The sequence below is a fragment of the Euwallacea fornicatus genome, chromosome 19, assembly GCF_040115645.1.
Source record: "Euwallacea fornicatus isolate EFF26 chromosome 19, ASM4011564v1, whole genome shotgun sequence".
Taxonomy (NCBI): Eukaryota; Metazoa; Arthropoda; class Insecta; order Coleoptera; family Curculionidae; genus Euwallacea; species Euwallacea fornicatus.
The window spans coordinates 3586646-3604609 of record NC_089559.1 but is presented as its reverse complement, the minus strand read 5'-3'; the positions used below and the strand labels follow the sequence as shown (position 1 = coordinate 3604609).

The 17964-nt window shown below is 38.2% G+C and overlaps 1 protein-coding gene across 2 annotated transcripts in view; it reads right to left on the bottom strand.

The window, feature by feature from the left end:
• Positions 1-2586: 2586 nt before the first annotated feature.
• Positions 2587-17964, bottom strand: part of LOC136345313 (T-box protein H15-like) — a 33894-nt gene continuing 18516 nt past the window's right edge. For both annotated transcript variants that reach the window (XM_066293479.1, XM_066293480.1), the window contains exons 4-5: positions 8855-9090; positions 2587-3579 (exon numbers count right to left, since the gene is read on the bottom strand). In XM_066293479.1, the coding sequence (XP_066149576.1) occupies positions 3039-3579; positions 8855-9090 (777 nt within the window). In that variant the 3' untranslated portion in view covers positions 2587-3038. The remainder of the gene's footprint in view (positions 3580-8854; positions 9091-17964) is intronic.

Here is a 17964-nt window from a genome sequence, read left to right as displayed (position 1 = left end):
AACCAGGAGCGTAGCAGGCTCCAACTTTTGTTTGTAAAAAAACAACAAGAGAAAGAAGTTGTTAAGGAAAATTACCTAAAAAAAATCGTAACTGGGAAGAAGGGGGTCCTACGCCACTGAGTTTTTTCATGCTACAAAAGCGTTTCTTCTCAAATGCCAGGAAAAGTTGTCATTTCTGTCTGATCGAAGGCAGGAGCATGCCTTTTTTTTTTTTTATTTTAGAGACAATTGTAGAACCTGGAATATCAACTCTACTATCGCTAGAATGACGAAAAGCTGCGTTGAGGTTTGAAAAAGCTTTGCTTATGGTTATTTTATGAGTCGATTATTGAAGGTTCGCATACTTGAGTCCGTTTCAACATGAGTTCAAAATCTCCCACGAGGTGCCTTGTCATTTCTCTATCGTTCGCTGATTGCACTATAAATCAATGGGTGGGGACCCGTCAATTTAGTCAAACAACTAACGACTACCTAATTTTTTAAGTCGAAAGGTGACTGGCAAATATGCAAGCTGCCTGAATCGATTACACGACCCGGACTGGGCGATGGTACTGTCTTTAATCATGTAACTGAGTTAAGAAAGCACGTGTTTCTGTCAAGGCTCTGGTGGTCAGGCACTGGACACTGATTAATTGGGATGTGCAGTTATCATTGCTGGAAAAGTCCTGCATTGAGTGTCACGCAACTTCTTGCATTTACAAAAGCCCTGCGTGCAAGCTCGAGTGGACGAGCCATTGAGTTGCAAAAAGATGCATTGTTTGTCGAGTTTCGCAAACAATGCTTCAATGAATAATTACCCGGCAATTGCAGAAAACAATCCTGCGATTAATCTGACCTGCCTCAATCGGTTTGTCAGCCGTTTCCGTTTGACAGTCGATGGGGTTTCCGGTGATGGTACGGACGAGCGATCCTTAACAAATGCCCCTATTGCAATTTGCACTATGGGCAGCAAACGTGCACTTTTCACACGCACAACCGAAGCTCAGGGAATCTCTAATTTCGCCTGAGAGATTCATTAATCTCGTTTTCAATGCCCGAATTCTTCAGGCATTCCTTATCGGATGTCCATTAGACTACAAGGGAGCCAGCACTTGGGCGATTAAGCAGGACCATGACGGCCCATCTGACAAGTCATCTCGTGGCTTTGTATGTTTACATGGTCGGTTTTTATCGCTGGGTATATCAAACGCGGGTCGGTTGACAGCCGTGAAAAGATTCTTCGGACTCATGTACCGACGAAGTTTGCCCCGTCAGTGACGTACGCACCTGTGAATCTGCGTCTGCCCGAATTAGGCCTATTCCGTTTATGGCCAAAGAAACAGCTCCGAGGCGATTAGTTCAGGTTCTTGAGTTATGCTTTTTTTTTCTTTTACTGGACAGTGGTCATCGTGAGCCAAGCGACGGTCTTCTAATAGAAGAACACTATAAGCCTCAAAATCTGCATTTTCATCTTAGCACATAATATCGGAAAGCGAGACATAATCCGTTTTGGCCATGAGTGGTAAAAAGATCTTCGACAGTACAACGCTCTTGTGTGTTAGAAGGAAACGGACTTAAACCATGCGAAAGCTCAGTGATGTAGCGTTTTGAGAGTTCGTCTCGTTAGCGATAACGTGAAGTCACAGTGCAGCACGCTCCTGCTTTTAAATTTAATTGGGATGAATTTTCCGAGGAAATTTATTTTGAGACACGAGGAAACTCTGTAGCGTAAAACGCTTTTTGTCTTAATTACAATTTTTTTCTATAATTTACTTGGGCCATCTTTTTCTCTCGTTATTTTTTACAGAGCAGTAACACACCGGAACGCCGCTGATTTTAATTAGCCTGAAATGGCAGTTTGATTGGTATTTGGGAAAACTGATCTTCAAGCATGAGAAAACTCGAAATCAGTCTGTCTCAATTGCAAATTTGTAGGTAATTTATTTTGAATATCGCCTTCGTAACAGTGACGTGTATGGTGCGAAGTTAAAGCCAAGCACGCCTCTGCTTATAAATGAATTAAGTTGAGAATTTCTGCAATCATTTGAAAAAAAGTGACATATCGAACCCGAGAGTGTAATGGCGTAGAACGTATTTCTTTGCATATAAGTAGGTTTTTTTAGATTTTATCTTTAAAAATAGTTTTCTCTTTTCGTTAACATGAGTTCCAGTTTGACACGTACCTGATTTTAATTAGACTAAATTAATAATTCGCTGTCATCAGTGGCGTAGACTGCTTTCGTTTTCAGTAAATCTTCAAAAAATAAATGTGTCCCGAGATAATTAGTTTCTCTAACGATCAGATCAAGATAACGTTTTTCTCGTAATGGAAAGGAATTGAATTTGACAGCAACCGACTGACGAACGCGAAGTGTAACTCGGTTAGTAATCGAGTGTGGTAAAGACAGTTCGGCACTAGTTAGGTAATTTTTTTTCCAAGTGTGCGTGCGTGTTAATTTTATTCTTCAAACGCAAGAAAATATTCGTGAATTGTAAATCCATTAAACGCACACGTACCGTAATATCAATGTTATTATGAATATGACTCCTGTCAATGTCAATGTCTGCAATGTTTTAATGCACATTTCCCCAAATAAAAGTCGAACATTTACTTATAGAATTTTATTTAAATAATTTACATTCCACTTGTCTATATCATACTTTAATGCAAAACAACAATAACTTTACAACATAACTAAGTACAAAACAACCGGACAAACTTAGGTCTAAGTACCCTAATAATATTTACAATTCATATATAAACAGGATTAAGTACATATACACGGAGGTCCAAGAACATTTGCCATTGACTGTCATTCCGTTGAGAATTAATCCATTCGTTATTGGTGGGACCGACGAACTTATCCGGACTTCTCTAACACAAAAGGAACTATCGACTATAGCAGCGCAAGTTCTCGTTAATACTGGTCTTCATTTATTTATACAACTAAATCTTTCATTGCTTTATACGTTTTTACAATAATTATAAGAAGATTATACAATTTTAGTGTCACTGTTCAGCTGACTCTTTGGCTTAGCTACGAACTACCCCTGTAAAATCAGTGGCTCGATCTAGAGCCCGTAGGGCTAAGTGATGACGCCACTGACCTGCCCAATGGCGTCGCATAGGGGCTGAACCGATGGTGCAAAGTAGAGGGGAACACTGGTTTGGGCAGACGAAGTTCTGATGAGCCACCTATGGAGGTGGGACTGGGAGAACCTGAGGAACTAGGAGTTGAAGCTGGGGGAGGAGTAATTTGGGGTCGAGAAGACCCCAGCAATCCTGGGGGCAGGGGGCTTTGCCAAGGATTGCTGGAATACAAATGACTCCCCAACAGGGGCATTGAGGGTCGCTGCCCAAGGAACATTTGAGGGTTAGAGCTGTTCACCAAAAAAGCGTGGAGTTCGTTAGGATTGTAAGCAGCAGCGGCCGCCCCTGCTCGATTCCACATTTGCAGCTGGGCACGCGCTTTCTCCACCATCGCAGCTGAGAACAAAGAGTTGGCGTTGTTGTTCTCAGCATCCATGGACTCGCCAGCGTAAAGTCGCAGCGACGACCGCAGGAAATGTTGATCCATGAAAATGCTATCCATGGGCTCTCTGTAAAGAAATAAAGAGGGTTTGAGAATGATTGAAGAGGAGTGGAAAGAGGCTGCTCTCAGCCTCATCGTAGGAGCCACTACAATTAATATTTAGTGGCTCGAAGGGGTCTTTTTGTTTTCATCAATTACGTGGCGGCAAAAGCGTTCGCCGCCTCCGGCTCGAGCTCATTTCAGTTATGATAGAATTTAATTTACCTGTTTTGAATGTTCGGTGCTCGGGGGCGGTGCCGGCCGTGCCGCCCTGTAATTTGGGACAATCGGTGAGCCGCTTTGATGATATAATGAATCCCGCATTTTCTCACACCTCAGGTAGTGTTTTCCCACTTATTTTCAGCCTTAGATCGCCTTTAATTACCGCGCACCGTATAGTGGTCGGTCGACGGGCGTGGCTATCATCTCTTATTATCACCTTCGCGTTACTGGTGGCCGATTTCGTTCAGGCCGACCTTAATTAGAGTAATTTCGGCTCATTTGCGGAATTGCTTGTTTTTAATTTTCCAGATAAATGCTTTTCAGCCGCAGCCTTAATCATTGCTCTCTTTGCCCCAACAACTATCCTTTCATGCAGAAACAACTCGCACTTAACCCGAACCAAATTGCCTGTATAAATATGAATCTAATCTAAACCTAATTATTTTCGCATCAACTTTGACCGTTTCCAAGATCTTCCAGCTGACCTTACCCTTCTGATTAGCTTACTAGAAAATGAATGAAGGTTCAAACTAATAGTTAACAACGGCAATGTCGCTGCTATTGGCCGTGGGAAGATTTGCGGTAATACTCAGGCAACCCAACATACACACTTGTATGATTTATTGCGCACCGCTGCCAGTTCTTCTAAAGATGATTTTCTGGTTTGTGGTCCCTGGTAACCGGTTCCACTTAGTGAGGCTAGTAGTCACTGTAAATTATTTTTATTTGCTAACGCCATAATTTGACGTGATAATGACCTCGACGCAAAAATTATGACATATGAACATATATTTCACTCAGTGACGTCTTTGTTTAGATTCTCCCAGTTTGGGCCATTTTACAAAGATTTGACGTCATTGTATGCTCTATTTACGTCTTCGTACATCAGCATATGTCTTCCATGAACGTTCATCACGTAGAAGTTGTGTCATGTAGAAACTCAGGAACTTCTCTCTTGAAAAAGTCGCACTTTAGAGGGGTTTCTTTAAGTTTGTCAAAACTTTCTCTTATAATTTCGTAGCATTTTTCCGACATGTAAATTGGTGCGCCCCTGATTTCATTAGAACAAATTGCAAATTTTAGTTGAACTTTTTCAGAAGTTGGCTTCTTGATTGTTGACATGCAGTCAGAGCCCATGCACGCCCCTGACTTTAATCAGACTTAACGACAATTTTTTCTGTTATTTAGACGAGATTGGGATTAAAGCATTGCGAGGGTGCAATGGCGTAGAGCACTTTTTTGCTCATACGCTATTTTTTAAATCAATTAACTTTTTAAAGTGATTCCTTTATTGTGAAGATAGAACCTGAGCCTTGCACGTCCCTGATTTTTATCAGAATCGCTTGATAATTTCTTGTGGAATTTAGAGGTCAATGGTTTTAAAATGCACATAAAATCGATGAAGTAAAATAAGTGAGTTTTTAGTTACAATTTTTATATTTATTTTTTTTAGTTTCTTTTAGGAATTTCCAAAATTAAAAAAAAATCGGACTTTTGGAAAGTTTTTCACGATTTTTAAAAGGCTTTTAGCACACCGAATGCAAACATGAAAGCATAGATTTTTGGAATCTCTTCTACATCTATTGCCAAAAGGTTAGCAATTTTTGGGTCTTTTGGGCAATTTTTCTAGCTTTTCAAATTGAGTTTTTCTTATAGATTTTTGGAACTTTTCGACTAAATATCAAATTATTTGCATTCGAAATTTTTAGAAGACTTTTAGCGCTTTAAACAAGGTCAAAAGAACGCCGAAAAAAATAAAGTCGGTCCTTTCCAAACAAAATTGTACTAAAGACTGCTGTTTTTTTAAATTGCGTCTTGTCCAAATTTGCCCATTTAAACTGAAAACATTCAAAAACATCCTCGTCAGGTCTGGCCTTGTAATTAAGTTACCATTCCGACAGTAATAACAAATCGCTTTCGAATTGCCGTGTAATTTGTAATGAGCCGTCCTAATTCAACTTTTTCATTAAAAAACTAAGAAAATAAATTAATGGACGAACCGTGTTAAAGGTCACAAAACAATTCAATAATGGGGAAAACAATGTGAGAAGAACGACTGGAACTCGCCCGAAACGGGGCCTTTTTTAAACAACTTGTGAGGTGGTAATGACAACTCCCATACTAAATTGTCTTTAGGTAGTTCTTTAATTTGGAGTTCCGACAGAAAAAGAAAACAAATCGGTTTTAAATTGCCCTCTCAACTATGGCAATTTGAGATAATTAAATAAATTGAATGGTACCTGGTGGTAACCGCACGGTAGGTTGGTACCTGAGGCATGCTCGATGGGTCTTCCCGTAATCTCTCGTTTGCTGCTTCTTCTAGCGGAGTTTTATGGCAAAATTTGCAAGCTTCCTGTACGTTCATGGTCTTAGTATCTCATGGTGGGTGGCACAGTAGCAAAAACAGCAAACAATTTATTTTCCTGCAACTACAACCGTCAGCAAATCGATTTCGTTGCCTCGCAGGAACAGCAAGAACGTAATTAAATTTGTTGACAGTTATAAAATAACTAATTAAACAATTAATTACTTGGCCAGCTTTATTACCCACCGAACTGGGGTGGTCTCGAAAGGCATGTTTCTTGGTATCACCGATACGCGTGATATTGCGATTGCTTTTGAATGGTAAGTTACTTGTTTTGATTGGTAGTTACTACTGAAATTTGATATCAAATTAAAGTCCTGTGATCCTGATAATTTTAAATTAAATTAATCAGTGATCTTTAATCCCTAATTATCGTGAAGTGATGGCCGTGAACCTCTGGTTGATTCTCACTACATTACGTTCTGTCGATCTCATTATGTTACGCGGCTATCGATAACACCTTAGAAAGGTATGATGTTAGCACAATCGCTTTGTAGGACATCCATCATTTTCCATAACGCAAAAACGTCCTTCATTTTGTCAGACTGAGTTGGAAATTTTAGTTACTGTCTAGATGAAACTGAACTGAAAGTTTGCGAAAGTTAAGTGGCATAGAATGCTTTACTATTGGGTTGATGCAAAATTAACGAAAATTCTTTTCAACAAACTTTACTCAACATAAGCAACGATAAAATATAACAAAAACACATTTAAATAATTATTCTGGAGCATATTCACCATCGATTTCAAAAATTGCTTTCGTTTGCTCAGTAGAAGGTCAATTCCACGGCCAAGGAAGTGACGCCTCTGGAAGGCAATCCACGCTTCGACGTCGACCATCAAATCTCCAAAATCGTTGTAAATTTTGGTTCTTTGGCAGTTCTTCAACGATTGATTGACGTCGTAGCCCGCAGGGACTTCGGTCGATGAATAGGGCGGATATGGGAGCAAACCCCATCCCTTATTGGAGATGAATTCGACGACACGACATTCAACATGAGAACGTGCATTATCGTGGTGGAAGACGATGTGGTGGAAAGTAGTCAATTAGAGTTAGGTAGACATCGTTGTTGATGTTGAATTGTCGCTTTTTCGTCGCGCGTTTTTATTCCGAATATTATCGTTCATCCTCCTCGTTCCCCAATAACAAATGACCTCCTAGTGCATTATTCCGCTTCTGTCCCGTCAGACACCCCACGTGATCTTCTTGTAATAGACGTTTTTCGGTATTCCTCTAGGTGAAACACCTAGCGATACGCAAACCTTCTTTCTTTTAACATTTTTGAATTACAAGCATGATTCATCACGCGTGACGAGAATCTTCAGAAACGCCGTTTGCTCATTTTGTATAGCAAAACGGTACAAATAAGAACACGTTCGAATGCATTATTGTTGGAGGGTCCGTGCTGAATCCTTCTAGCCAATTTTCACACTTCTCCGAGCTTCTGGAAACGGCGTAGGCTCACATTAAAGTCTTCGGCTAGCATTCTGGTGATCAGGCTTTCGTCGTCTTCCACGGCCGTCAAATGTGTCCGATCGTCAAAATTCAATGATCGTCCTCTTGTGTCTTCATCAGGGAGGTTTATGCCGCATGATTTGAATTTATTGAATCATCTTTCCACTTGCTCTTGACTGATTGTTGCTGCCCAAAAAGTTCGTTGAGATCGCGAAATGACTGTGCTACCTTCGATGATTTCTCGAAGTGAGACATCACAATATGGCGAATATGGAAATAACTTTCAATACGCATTTTTATTACTAAAATAATTAAGATTATTTAAAAAAAAAATTAAACGAAACGTCAATTTATTAAAAAAAAAGCGCGAAAAAATCGTCGTTAATTTAACATCGACCTAATATTTAATTAATTTTTTTCAAAAGTTCGCTTCCTAACATGTAAATAAAATCTAGCACGCCTCTGGTTTTGACCAATTACTTCGTAAGTGTTGGGTGTAATTTAGAAGAAATTTCGTTAAGACAATACAATAACTCAGGGGCATAAACGATTTTCCGTATTTTTTTTTGACATATAACTTGAAACTTAGTTTATTTTGTTATTGTTAATATAAAGCCCATCGCGCTTCCGATATTAATCAGAATATGATGCTATTTTTTGCTATTATTTCCGAGAAACTTAAATTGAGGTAGGCGAGAACTGAAAGAGCAGCACGGTTTCGATTTCAGGCACATTTTTTGAAACATTTTCTCTGAAAAGCATATTTTTATTGTCGACGTGAACTCGAAGCGCAGAACGCTCCTGGAGTCAATCAGACTACGATGATAATTGCGCTTTTTAGCACCGATTGGATTTGAGGTAAATGAGAACTCAGTGACGTAGAAAACTTTTCCTTCCAAGCACCTTTTCCTCTAACTCACTTTCCAAAGTAATTTTTTTATTGTTGACATGCAGTTTCATTCAAAAACGGCTGACAATTTTTTGCGTTAGTAAAAAAGAATTAGACTTTCACTGTGAAAAAACTCAATTTGAACTTAAATTTGACAGTCATCAGAAGACGGTTCTCAATTAACCCAATACATACTTATCGTATAATGACAGTGACACTTATGGAATAATGACATGTGTAGTCTTCATTTAAGACCCCATCACGTTTATCAACAACTTTATATAAACTCTCAGCAATGTCACATCTGAATGATACTGCACGCCTATAAACTGCCTTCATATCTAAATTTTGACATTAATGACATTTCTCACCTATCAAAATCCGTCAGCCTAGAACTATCTCTAAAGCCTTTGGCGAAGGGATTGGAGTCGATTTTCAGCTTGGTGATCAACTGATTTTGATACGCAGTCACTGCCGTGAAAACGGTTTCTGGAAACACGTAAGTCCGGTACTGCTCCTGTTCCAGGTCGGTAATGGGTCCCGCGTGCTCTCGCCATTTCACTATGTGAATCCTGGGCTGATAGCGATGCATAGAATTTAAAACAATCTGAAAAAAATAAAGGAAACAAATTTTAAGAAAATAATTGTGACCTGTGAGGTTAAGTGTCTCGCTTCAGAGTACACCAATAGATACTTTTAGTTCCCACATGGGCCCCTCTAGTGTAATTTTATTTGTCAACAATCGATGCAATGGGGCGTTGAATTCAAAATCATCTGAAGCAAAATGCAGAAACGAATTTTTAACGAGTAGTTTTGACATATTGCAGGTTAGTGTTTGATGTAATTTTATTTGTCAGCTGTTACTGTTGCTTAAGTCAGATAATATAATTTATTTTGTAATCATTCAAAAGATGGTTTGTTTAAAGGCTTCGACCACCTAATTGTTTCTGCGGTAATTGAGAAAAAATATAGATCGGCGCCATCTACCAATATTTTATCAGGCTGTTGCTGTAGATGGCGCCATATGCACTTAATAGCTGTTCTTTGCTGAATATGTAGCCGATTACACATGATATTATTCATCAGGCCTCGTACACACTTGGGCGCCGCGGCGCTTGCGTCTGCTCGCGTTTGTCCTCTCGCCGCAATAATATCGAGAGCAAGCAAGACAAGAAGAGTTGCCAAGCAACGTAATTCCAACTCTTGCCGCAATAATGATTGGTGGCCTAGAACTTTACAATGGCTGCCACCGTGCACTGTCTACACTCGATAAACACTCTGTTTAATCGGGCGAAAGGGGGGACTGTCGGCGGGAGGCAGGGAGGAGGGGCGGCTTGAAGAAGGATAAGAGGAGGGAGGGGGGCGTCTTCGATTCGTTGCGCCTTTACGTAACGAGAGCGCTTTGTATGCGAGTGGAAGGTTGCTGTTACTCCGATGACACCGAGTGTATGTTAATGAAACGTGGTATTAACGGCTGTTTAAACTTTAAACGTGCAGTGGCGGAGTTGGCTCCGCTAGGTGGTGCCACTTAACGACGACAGAATGGGGGCCGTTAGATGGCAGTCATTAGCGTGCAGCATGTGACATGCATCTGCAATTAAAACCTAAACGACAGTCCATCTACGCCTCATATGGGTACAAATTTAATCTATCGGTTTAAAATTAAAATATTAAAATAAATACACGCCATTGGAATCTCTAGGCTTTTATCGAAAGTAAAAATTTTAAAAATTACACGATATGCTATACGAGTTCGATAACTATGTTGACTTCGATCTTTTGTGATCTAGACCTGTGATCACTCTATTGGGTCAGCCTATATCACTGAAATGCTACAGGCTAGGGAAAACATAATACGTACCTCCGAACTACCTGTAGAAAATTTGAGGGCAAAAGTCTGGATACATTTTAAATGGAAAATGTCTAATAAACAAATTCGCTATGTCCGCAACTACTTTGTTTTCAAAATACAGGGTGATAAAACATACCGACAAAAAATTCTTTTAATATTTCCAATATGGCCAAAATTAGACTTTTGAATTTTAACATGCAAATGCGCAGCAAAAACTCCGTATTAGCATGTACTCAGATTTTTTTATAAGGTAAACAAAAAACATATTATTTGTTTATGTGGCAAGAAGGCTCTTATCTGTGTTAAGTAAACCTTGTGCTAATTACAAACTAACTGCCACTTTAAACTTCAGTAAAAAATGATATTTATGCTATTTTTTAAATCTATAAAAAAATCTAATTTAACGTATATTAAAAATATTCAAGAAAAACCTTTTTTTGTATATTTTAACACCCTGTATTTTGACAACACAACATTTGCGAACATTTGCTTATTACACATTTTCTACTTGAAATGCATCTAAGGTTACACCCTTAAATTTTCTACACGTAATTACGAAGTACCTTAAATATAATTATTATTTATATATGTATATTGTTATTCCCTATGTATAAGTCAGTGGGTTAGTTATAATGGGCGAATATTAACTTGTTCGCATAAACTTGGGATATATAGCTGAGGAAGAGTAACAAATTAATATTGAATTAATTAAAATTTAAAAACTTTAGTGAAACACTTTTAGTTTCGGATATACCAATTTATTTCAAATAAAAATACGAGGGCCTAAAATTCATAAAATTGAAACTGCATTTAATTTATCATAATAACTACATTGTTGTAAAAGTACTGATACAAATACCAAACATATCGTCACGACTTGGTTACTTCTCAGTTTTTAAAAACAAAAAAATTCACGTGGTATACTTTTAGTGCCTCAATTTAATTGTATATCACGAAATATACTGAAATAACTTGAAAACAATTAGTATGATAAATTAAATACATTTTAAATTTTATAAAATTCAGGACCTTTTTTATATTTCGAATAGATTGTTATCGCCGACCCTAAACATGTTTTACTCCATTTTTTTTCGCTGTTAATAATTATTTATCCTCAGCTATAACTATTCAAATTTATGCGTATAGATTAAGAATCATCCCGTATATAGAAATGAGTTCTCGTAGCGCGATATTGAGCGGTTAGTTTACTCTCGCCTCTTCTGGCCTTCTATCTGTGCTACTCCAAACGTATACCACTAAACAGTGTAGATGTAAATGTTAAAGATCCGCTATGTTAATTCTGTAGAGAGCTTCTAGTTAATTTATCACATTACAAATCATTGGCGGGACCGAATTTCGATTATCCACAAAAAATCGAAGGAAAGTGGAATTTAATTGTTTTTCGAGAAAGGTCGAATAAATTAGAGATCACTTCAAGTTTATTTTTCGAAGAAAATCAACAATGAAATTACATATAATAATTTTAAAGATCATTTTCAACCTCCTCGTTTCATAATTTTGTTACTGTTGTAGATGAATCACCCGAGTTTGGATTATTTTTAATACTTATCCGTAAGACGCGAATAGTGAGCCAAAATTGATGAATGTACCTTTAATTGTTGTTGAGATATTTTCACTGACATTTAATACTTTATCCACGGAGACCCACCCAATTTGGGCTATTTTTCAGCTAGGTTCTTTCAAAAAACTTTTTCGATATTTAATGCCAAAATTAACTCTCACTACTGTTGAGATAATTATCGACAACTTTTCCGTTTTGCAACTTCGCTATTTTTAGGGCTAAACTCGTCGAGTTTGGACCTATTCCCATATAGTTTTCCTCAAGAAACCGAATGAGATCACAAAAACTGACCTAATTCTAACCGTTCTTGAGAGGCTTAACCGAAATTTCTTTCGTTGTATTGCAACAAAAAGCCCCGGTCTTTCAACTCATTCTCAGCTAGTTTTTCATAGAAAATCGAATGATACGGCCGAGATCGACCCATTGCTAGCCGATCTGAAGATATTTGACCCCGAATCCTCGCTACTCTTCGCACACTCCTTTTTTAATTTTTTTTAAATCCAAACTCTAACAATAAAAATAAAGCGATAAAAACAGATTTATTTATCCGGTTATTTTCGGGCGTGAATAGAGCTGGCGCGTTTGTTTGGCCCCTTCAGGTGTTTGTACAATTTATAAGAAACCCATTGAATCGAACAGGTGAGACTCGGAGACCGTAAACTTCGCGTTTTATTCGGTTAAAACCCGGCTTAAACGGTCGATAAAGTGCACTTTTCAACTTGCTGACTTTTACTTAGAGAGGTAATTAATTATTTTTAAAAAGTTTCGCATCTGCGTCATGTAGGTAGAGTTATTGAAGTCGGTATCTGTTTACCTGTTGCTGGTACTATTTCATAGAACCCGCTTATTACCCTCATGAGGCGGTCAAGTTTCAGCGAGTATATTCGTCAAATTTAACCGGTTAATTGCGGTCGCTAATTCCATTTCCGATAAAGAGTGTACTTAAAGTAATTAAGCACTTTAATCTCCCCGGCAATAAAACAAGTCCGTTTAGACCGTATACCAGAGCCATAAAAAGTTTAATTAAAAATATAAAATCATGCAATACGCTCGCTCCCAGTTACGTACTTATCTGGGTAAATGATATACGTACTACATCGTTTGTTAAAAAAAAAATGTTTGCGCAATGTTTTATTTATTTTATTCAATTAAAAAGGCCCCATAACTGTATCGCTTCGCGCCAGATTGCTATCTATCTCATTTGACTGGTGTAATAGAGTTTGCCTTATGGTCATGTGTGAATCGCGGCTTACATGTAGGTAAATACTTGATATTGTGTAAGATATTGCCTGGGAATGGTAATTTAGATTGCATATCGTGATGAACTGCCGTTTTGTTGAGTTAAGCTTGTAGTAACTAAAAATATATACTTCTACCAAGTTTGCGCAGGCTCGCAGATCTCAGCGAGATGATTAATCTGTATATTTCGTTAATGGGTGCTCCATGGGTTAAGTAGAGACCACCGTGCAAAGTTTGAAAAAGGGCCAAACGCCTTCTTCCCCGGAAATTGCGCAGCCAACGCTTGGAGATGAGTCTAAGAAATCCGAAGAGATTGTCTACGCCTATGGGTTTTGCAGTAGCGCGATTCGCAAAAATTGCACGTAGATCTGGCGGGTTTGTTAACAGGAGAATATGATTTACACGATTATTCTAAAAAAGGTTTAACTAATTGAAATACTTAGAGCGTCGCTGTTAATGAGGCATGAAGGGCCTAAGGAACTGAGGTCTTGGTAACTGGATTGTGTATTTTTAGGCACCCTCGTTTAAGAACGCTCTAAAAATCTAAAAAACCGGTAATATGGAAGGACAGTTACTTCTTCTTTAATTTTACGACTTTTTCATCCCCTCATAATGCGCTCCTGAATTTCTAAAAATTGGTTTTCAAAGTATAGAGTTTATCCACATTAGTGCGATTTTATATTCAACTGGAGACAGTGGCACAGTTAGCGTTTTTTTGAGGATTAGCAAGAACTTTCAAATATAGTGTAAAAAACTGGCATTGCCCTGTAAATGAATTGACATTTTTCCACCCACACGCTGGACAACTCAAGATTGGCCAAATCAATTTTCTAATTTTGGATTTTGAGATAATCCTCGAGTTTTCAAATTCAAAAAAGTCTCTGGTGAATCTCGTTTCTCAGTATAGTCAAGAATGAAAAAAAAAACAAGTTATAGGAAATGATAATTTTTCCCCTGCTTTTTCGATTTTTCACTAACCAACCCACATTTCTTTAAATTATTTTCCTTCATACCTATTAATCTTTCAATTTGTAGAAGTTTAACGACCTAATCATAGTGCTTCGGCCCCACTTCACAACTTCTACGACTACTGGTGCTATTACCAGTGTTACCTGGTACTATCTCGAGGAAGTGGATGTAGCATTGTTTTTTTGCTTCTTTCTCCACCTTTGTTCTCTAATTATCAGCCTTAATCCATGACGTCGAAATAATAGTGAGTGACGTCACCATAACCCCCTCAACTTTTATATACGCCGGCTCACGACGTATTTCTGACAACAAACGTTGTCTTAAGAGCGTATAACGGCCTGCTAAATCCAGTTGATTGCTGAATTTAGCCCTTCTAGATCCGTCAATCGTGCTCATTCCTACAGGCTTTAGGCTTTTTCTTCTCGTTGAATGTATTTCAGGGAAAGGATTATGGCGAATCACTTTGTAAAAGTCTGTAATTCTACATACAGACACCTTACAGAGTTAATATATTAAAAGGCATAAATCACGTTAGGGTTTCCCAGTGGTTGACGTGAAAACACGAACGAAAGGAAACGCAATTTCCCCAACTTTTTTCGAACAAAAAAAGAATTAGGTATTTCGTGTGCGGCCCTAATAGAGCTTATTATGTGTCGCTGTTAAACGCGGGCTAAAAATGACTCTTAACGCCTGCAGGTCGGGTTATTTAGGTCTGGATTTCGTACTCAAACAATGACGTAGGCATTTTTTTAAGGTCGCCATGAATTATGTAAGTTGGACATGAAAAGGCAAACGAGAGTTGTTGCACGTGGCACCATCTAGCAACCCTAAAATCGACCAAGATTTGATTATATTTGCAAGTTTCTATAAATAAATTTTAGCGGAGCTGCAAACGCGTGAATTAAAACTTAAAGTCATTGGTGCTTCGTGTATGATATCTAAGAGGTTCGAGGGGACCATAACATTACCATAAAGAACGAAAATATACAATTCGATTTAAATGCGAGGACCATCTCAGAACGCTAGGTGGCGCGACATAAACAAAGTTTATCGTAAAAACGCGCCTTTTTAACGACGTCCAATCATCGAAGAATTAAAATTAAATTTAACGCGGTACTTTACGACAATCATTAAAGAGCCCCGCTGGTCCGGGGCACCCCTCTGGTCCGGGCCGGACAATCGTTAATATTTCAATCCGGAGGTGAGAAATTTGTTGTCCCTTTCGGACACCCGCTGGCCTCCGTAGGCGGATAATCGTCCTCCTTCTCCTCTAAGAACCACCACTTTGTTAAGGCACCCAGCGAGAGGCTTATAACCACTGTGACACTTTTCAGTTTATACCGTCATATAATCGTAATTTTGAATTTTAATAAGCCCTCTTTGGTTCTCTTTTTATTTCGGTCTGATGGGTTTGATTCATGGACATTACCGCGATCCCTTCAGTAAGTAATGAGGGTCTGAAGAATATCGTGGTGAAGTGTAGCTTGCCACATTTCGAAACATGTCCAGCAAAATATCGCCAACATAGGAGATCTGAAGTAGACCGAAAACGGTAAGTTTAGGCTCCGGATTACTCCGAATTATACGAAAATTTTGTTATCGAATTCATCGATTTTAACAAGGAGAACGATGAAATTCTTACATGAACCTTGTATTTCTTTTGTATGGCTGAAGGGCCTTACGAATTTTCGTCTACTTTTGACAAGATTTTTGCCACTTTTGTTCGCCTTAATTATAGTCTTATTTTGTAAGTTTATAAGGTGCGTAGGTACATCTAGCTTTGATTTCGTTTCGGTTCTCTTACTTCCGCTAATTTATTTTTTCGTCATTTTGCCCTTGTTTTGTTAAGATTTTTGTTAATTTTGATGCTTTTACCCGCTTTAATTTAGGCGCACGTTTTAGTGATTTTTAAGTAATTTCGCCACAATTCTTTAATTCTGTTTTGCTTCATGTCTATTATTGTCTGTCTGTCTATAATTTTTTTATTTCATTTTATTCTACTCTATGCCTTATCTGCTGACCTTTATTCTCAACTTGTCGCGCAAATGACTCACTTATTTTTTGTTTTATTAGGCTTTCTACCCTTTTTTGATTTCTTGACCCCAACTTCCTAATCCTTTTTGCGTTTTTAATTTTGCTTAATCCCTTCATTTGCCTCTTAATTAAAAAAAAAATTATACTCAGTCTCATATCACTATCATGTTCATTAACACGCTAATTATGGCCTCAGTATCATGCAATACTTTGATAAACATGAACATGGCGTCCACATTACTTTTCTTCCCGTTTCCAATACCAACTTAGATTATGATGTAACACCAAATTGCAACGCGTTTTGTACAGAATTACAATTGAATTTTTTACTCTCGAATAAATGAAATTATCTTTTTATCCATCTATCCATTCACGATCTTAAACTGCATGTTGCGTGTTTGCACATTTGTTCACTAGTGTGAGAATGCAGCTCACGCAGTGCGTGTCGCGCATAACTTCAATAGCATTCAATCGAGCCAAAGAAGACTTAAAAACAGTACAAGGAGTGGAAAAATGCATTTTCTGACATGCACGTTCAAGCCATGCAAAGCGTCTTCCTCACTTTGTTTAAAGCGAAATCAATGGAGTAAGTACTGGGGGATGAGGGCTTAATTAGGGCAATTAATAATCCCGACCACTGAGGAAATTAATGAACTACAACCGAAGCACATGCTTAAGTTAATTTGTGAGTTTGTTGGTAAAACCAGATCGAAATGAGCGATTAAATGCCTCCTCGGAGTTACTTCGGACCCCATAAATTTCGGACTGACACCTAAATTTGTCTGACCACCAGACACCGGTCCTACCGGCCGAAAAGGCATAAATCCACCGGGTAGGTAGCGAAACATAAAATTACTTAAAATCATCATTCCAATCGGGTATTTATATGTACGTTGATAGATCTACATTTGTTCAAAAATTTGTTTGGCTCACGGTGAAAATAACTTTGATTGGGTTGGCCCCGGGCCAACCGTGTGTTGATTAAACACACCGAAGCTTGATTTGTTGCAATTAACACCTAATATTTACCCTCGGGTTTACGCTATAATGACAAGTAAAAAATCCACTGTTGCTCAGCTGGGGGCCTGAAATAACCACTTAACCACTGGTCAAAAGGCTAGTTGTGGTAGCGCCCATTGTTGCCGCTTTTACACGCCATGTACGGGTCATATAAATTACACGCGGAATAATATATTGACGGCAACCAATAATAACAACCCGCAAATAGAAAATACATAAAATTAGAGCGAAGAACAAGTATAGAAAATTATTGCCGTAAAGAGCTTGAGGACCACCCGGATTGAGGCCACCAGTTACCCTGGACACACCCACGCACACCACTAAATCTGCTATAAACTATGCGCAAGGAAATCACTTCCATCCGTGGATTTTGCTTATGCGCAAACCCGTCTTAAGAAGAACGGAAAGTATTAAACCAGTGTTGAAAGTACGAAATTTTCTTCATTTTCTCTACTAATTTGCTGCAAATATAGTACCGCTAATAATATCGGTACTGGTCGATCTACTCACTAGAACCATCAAGCGAACCATGAAATCTTGTTTGGACTGCTACAACCAGACGCGAATGTTTTTTTTTTTTTTTCTTTTACTTATGTTCCTCCGGGTTTTACTTTATATTTTGTTTATTTTTTAAAATAATCTTTTTATATATTTTTTTAATATTTTCTTATAAATAGTTTTATTACTTCTATTTATTAATCGTCAGCGACTCCGAATTTCGAAAAATCTGGATTAAGATGTTAAAAACTAGCTTAGTCGGTAGAATCATTAGCATGAGTTGCAGG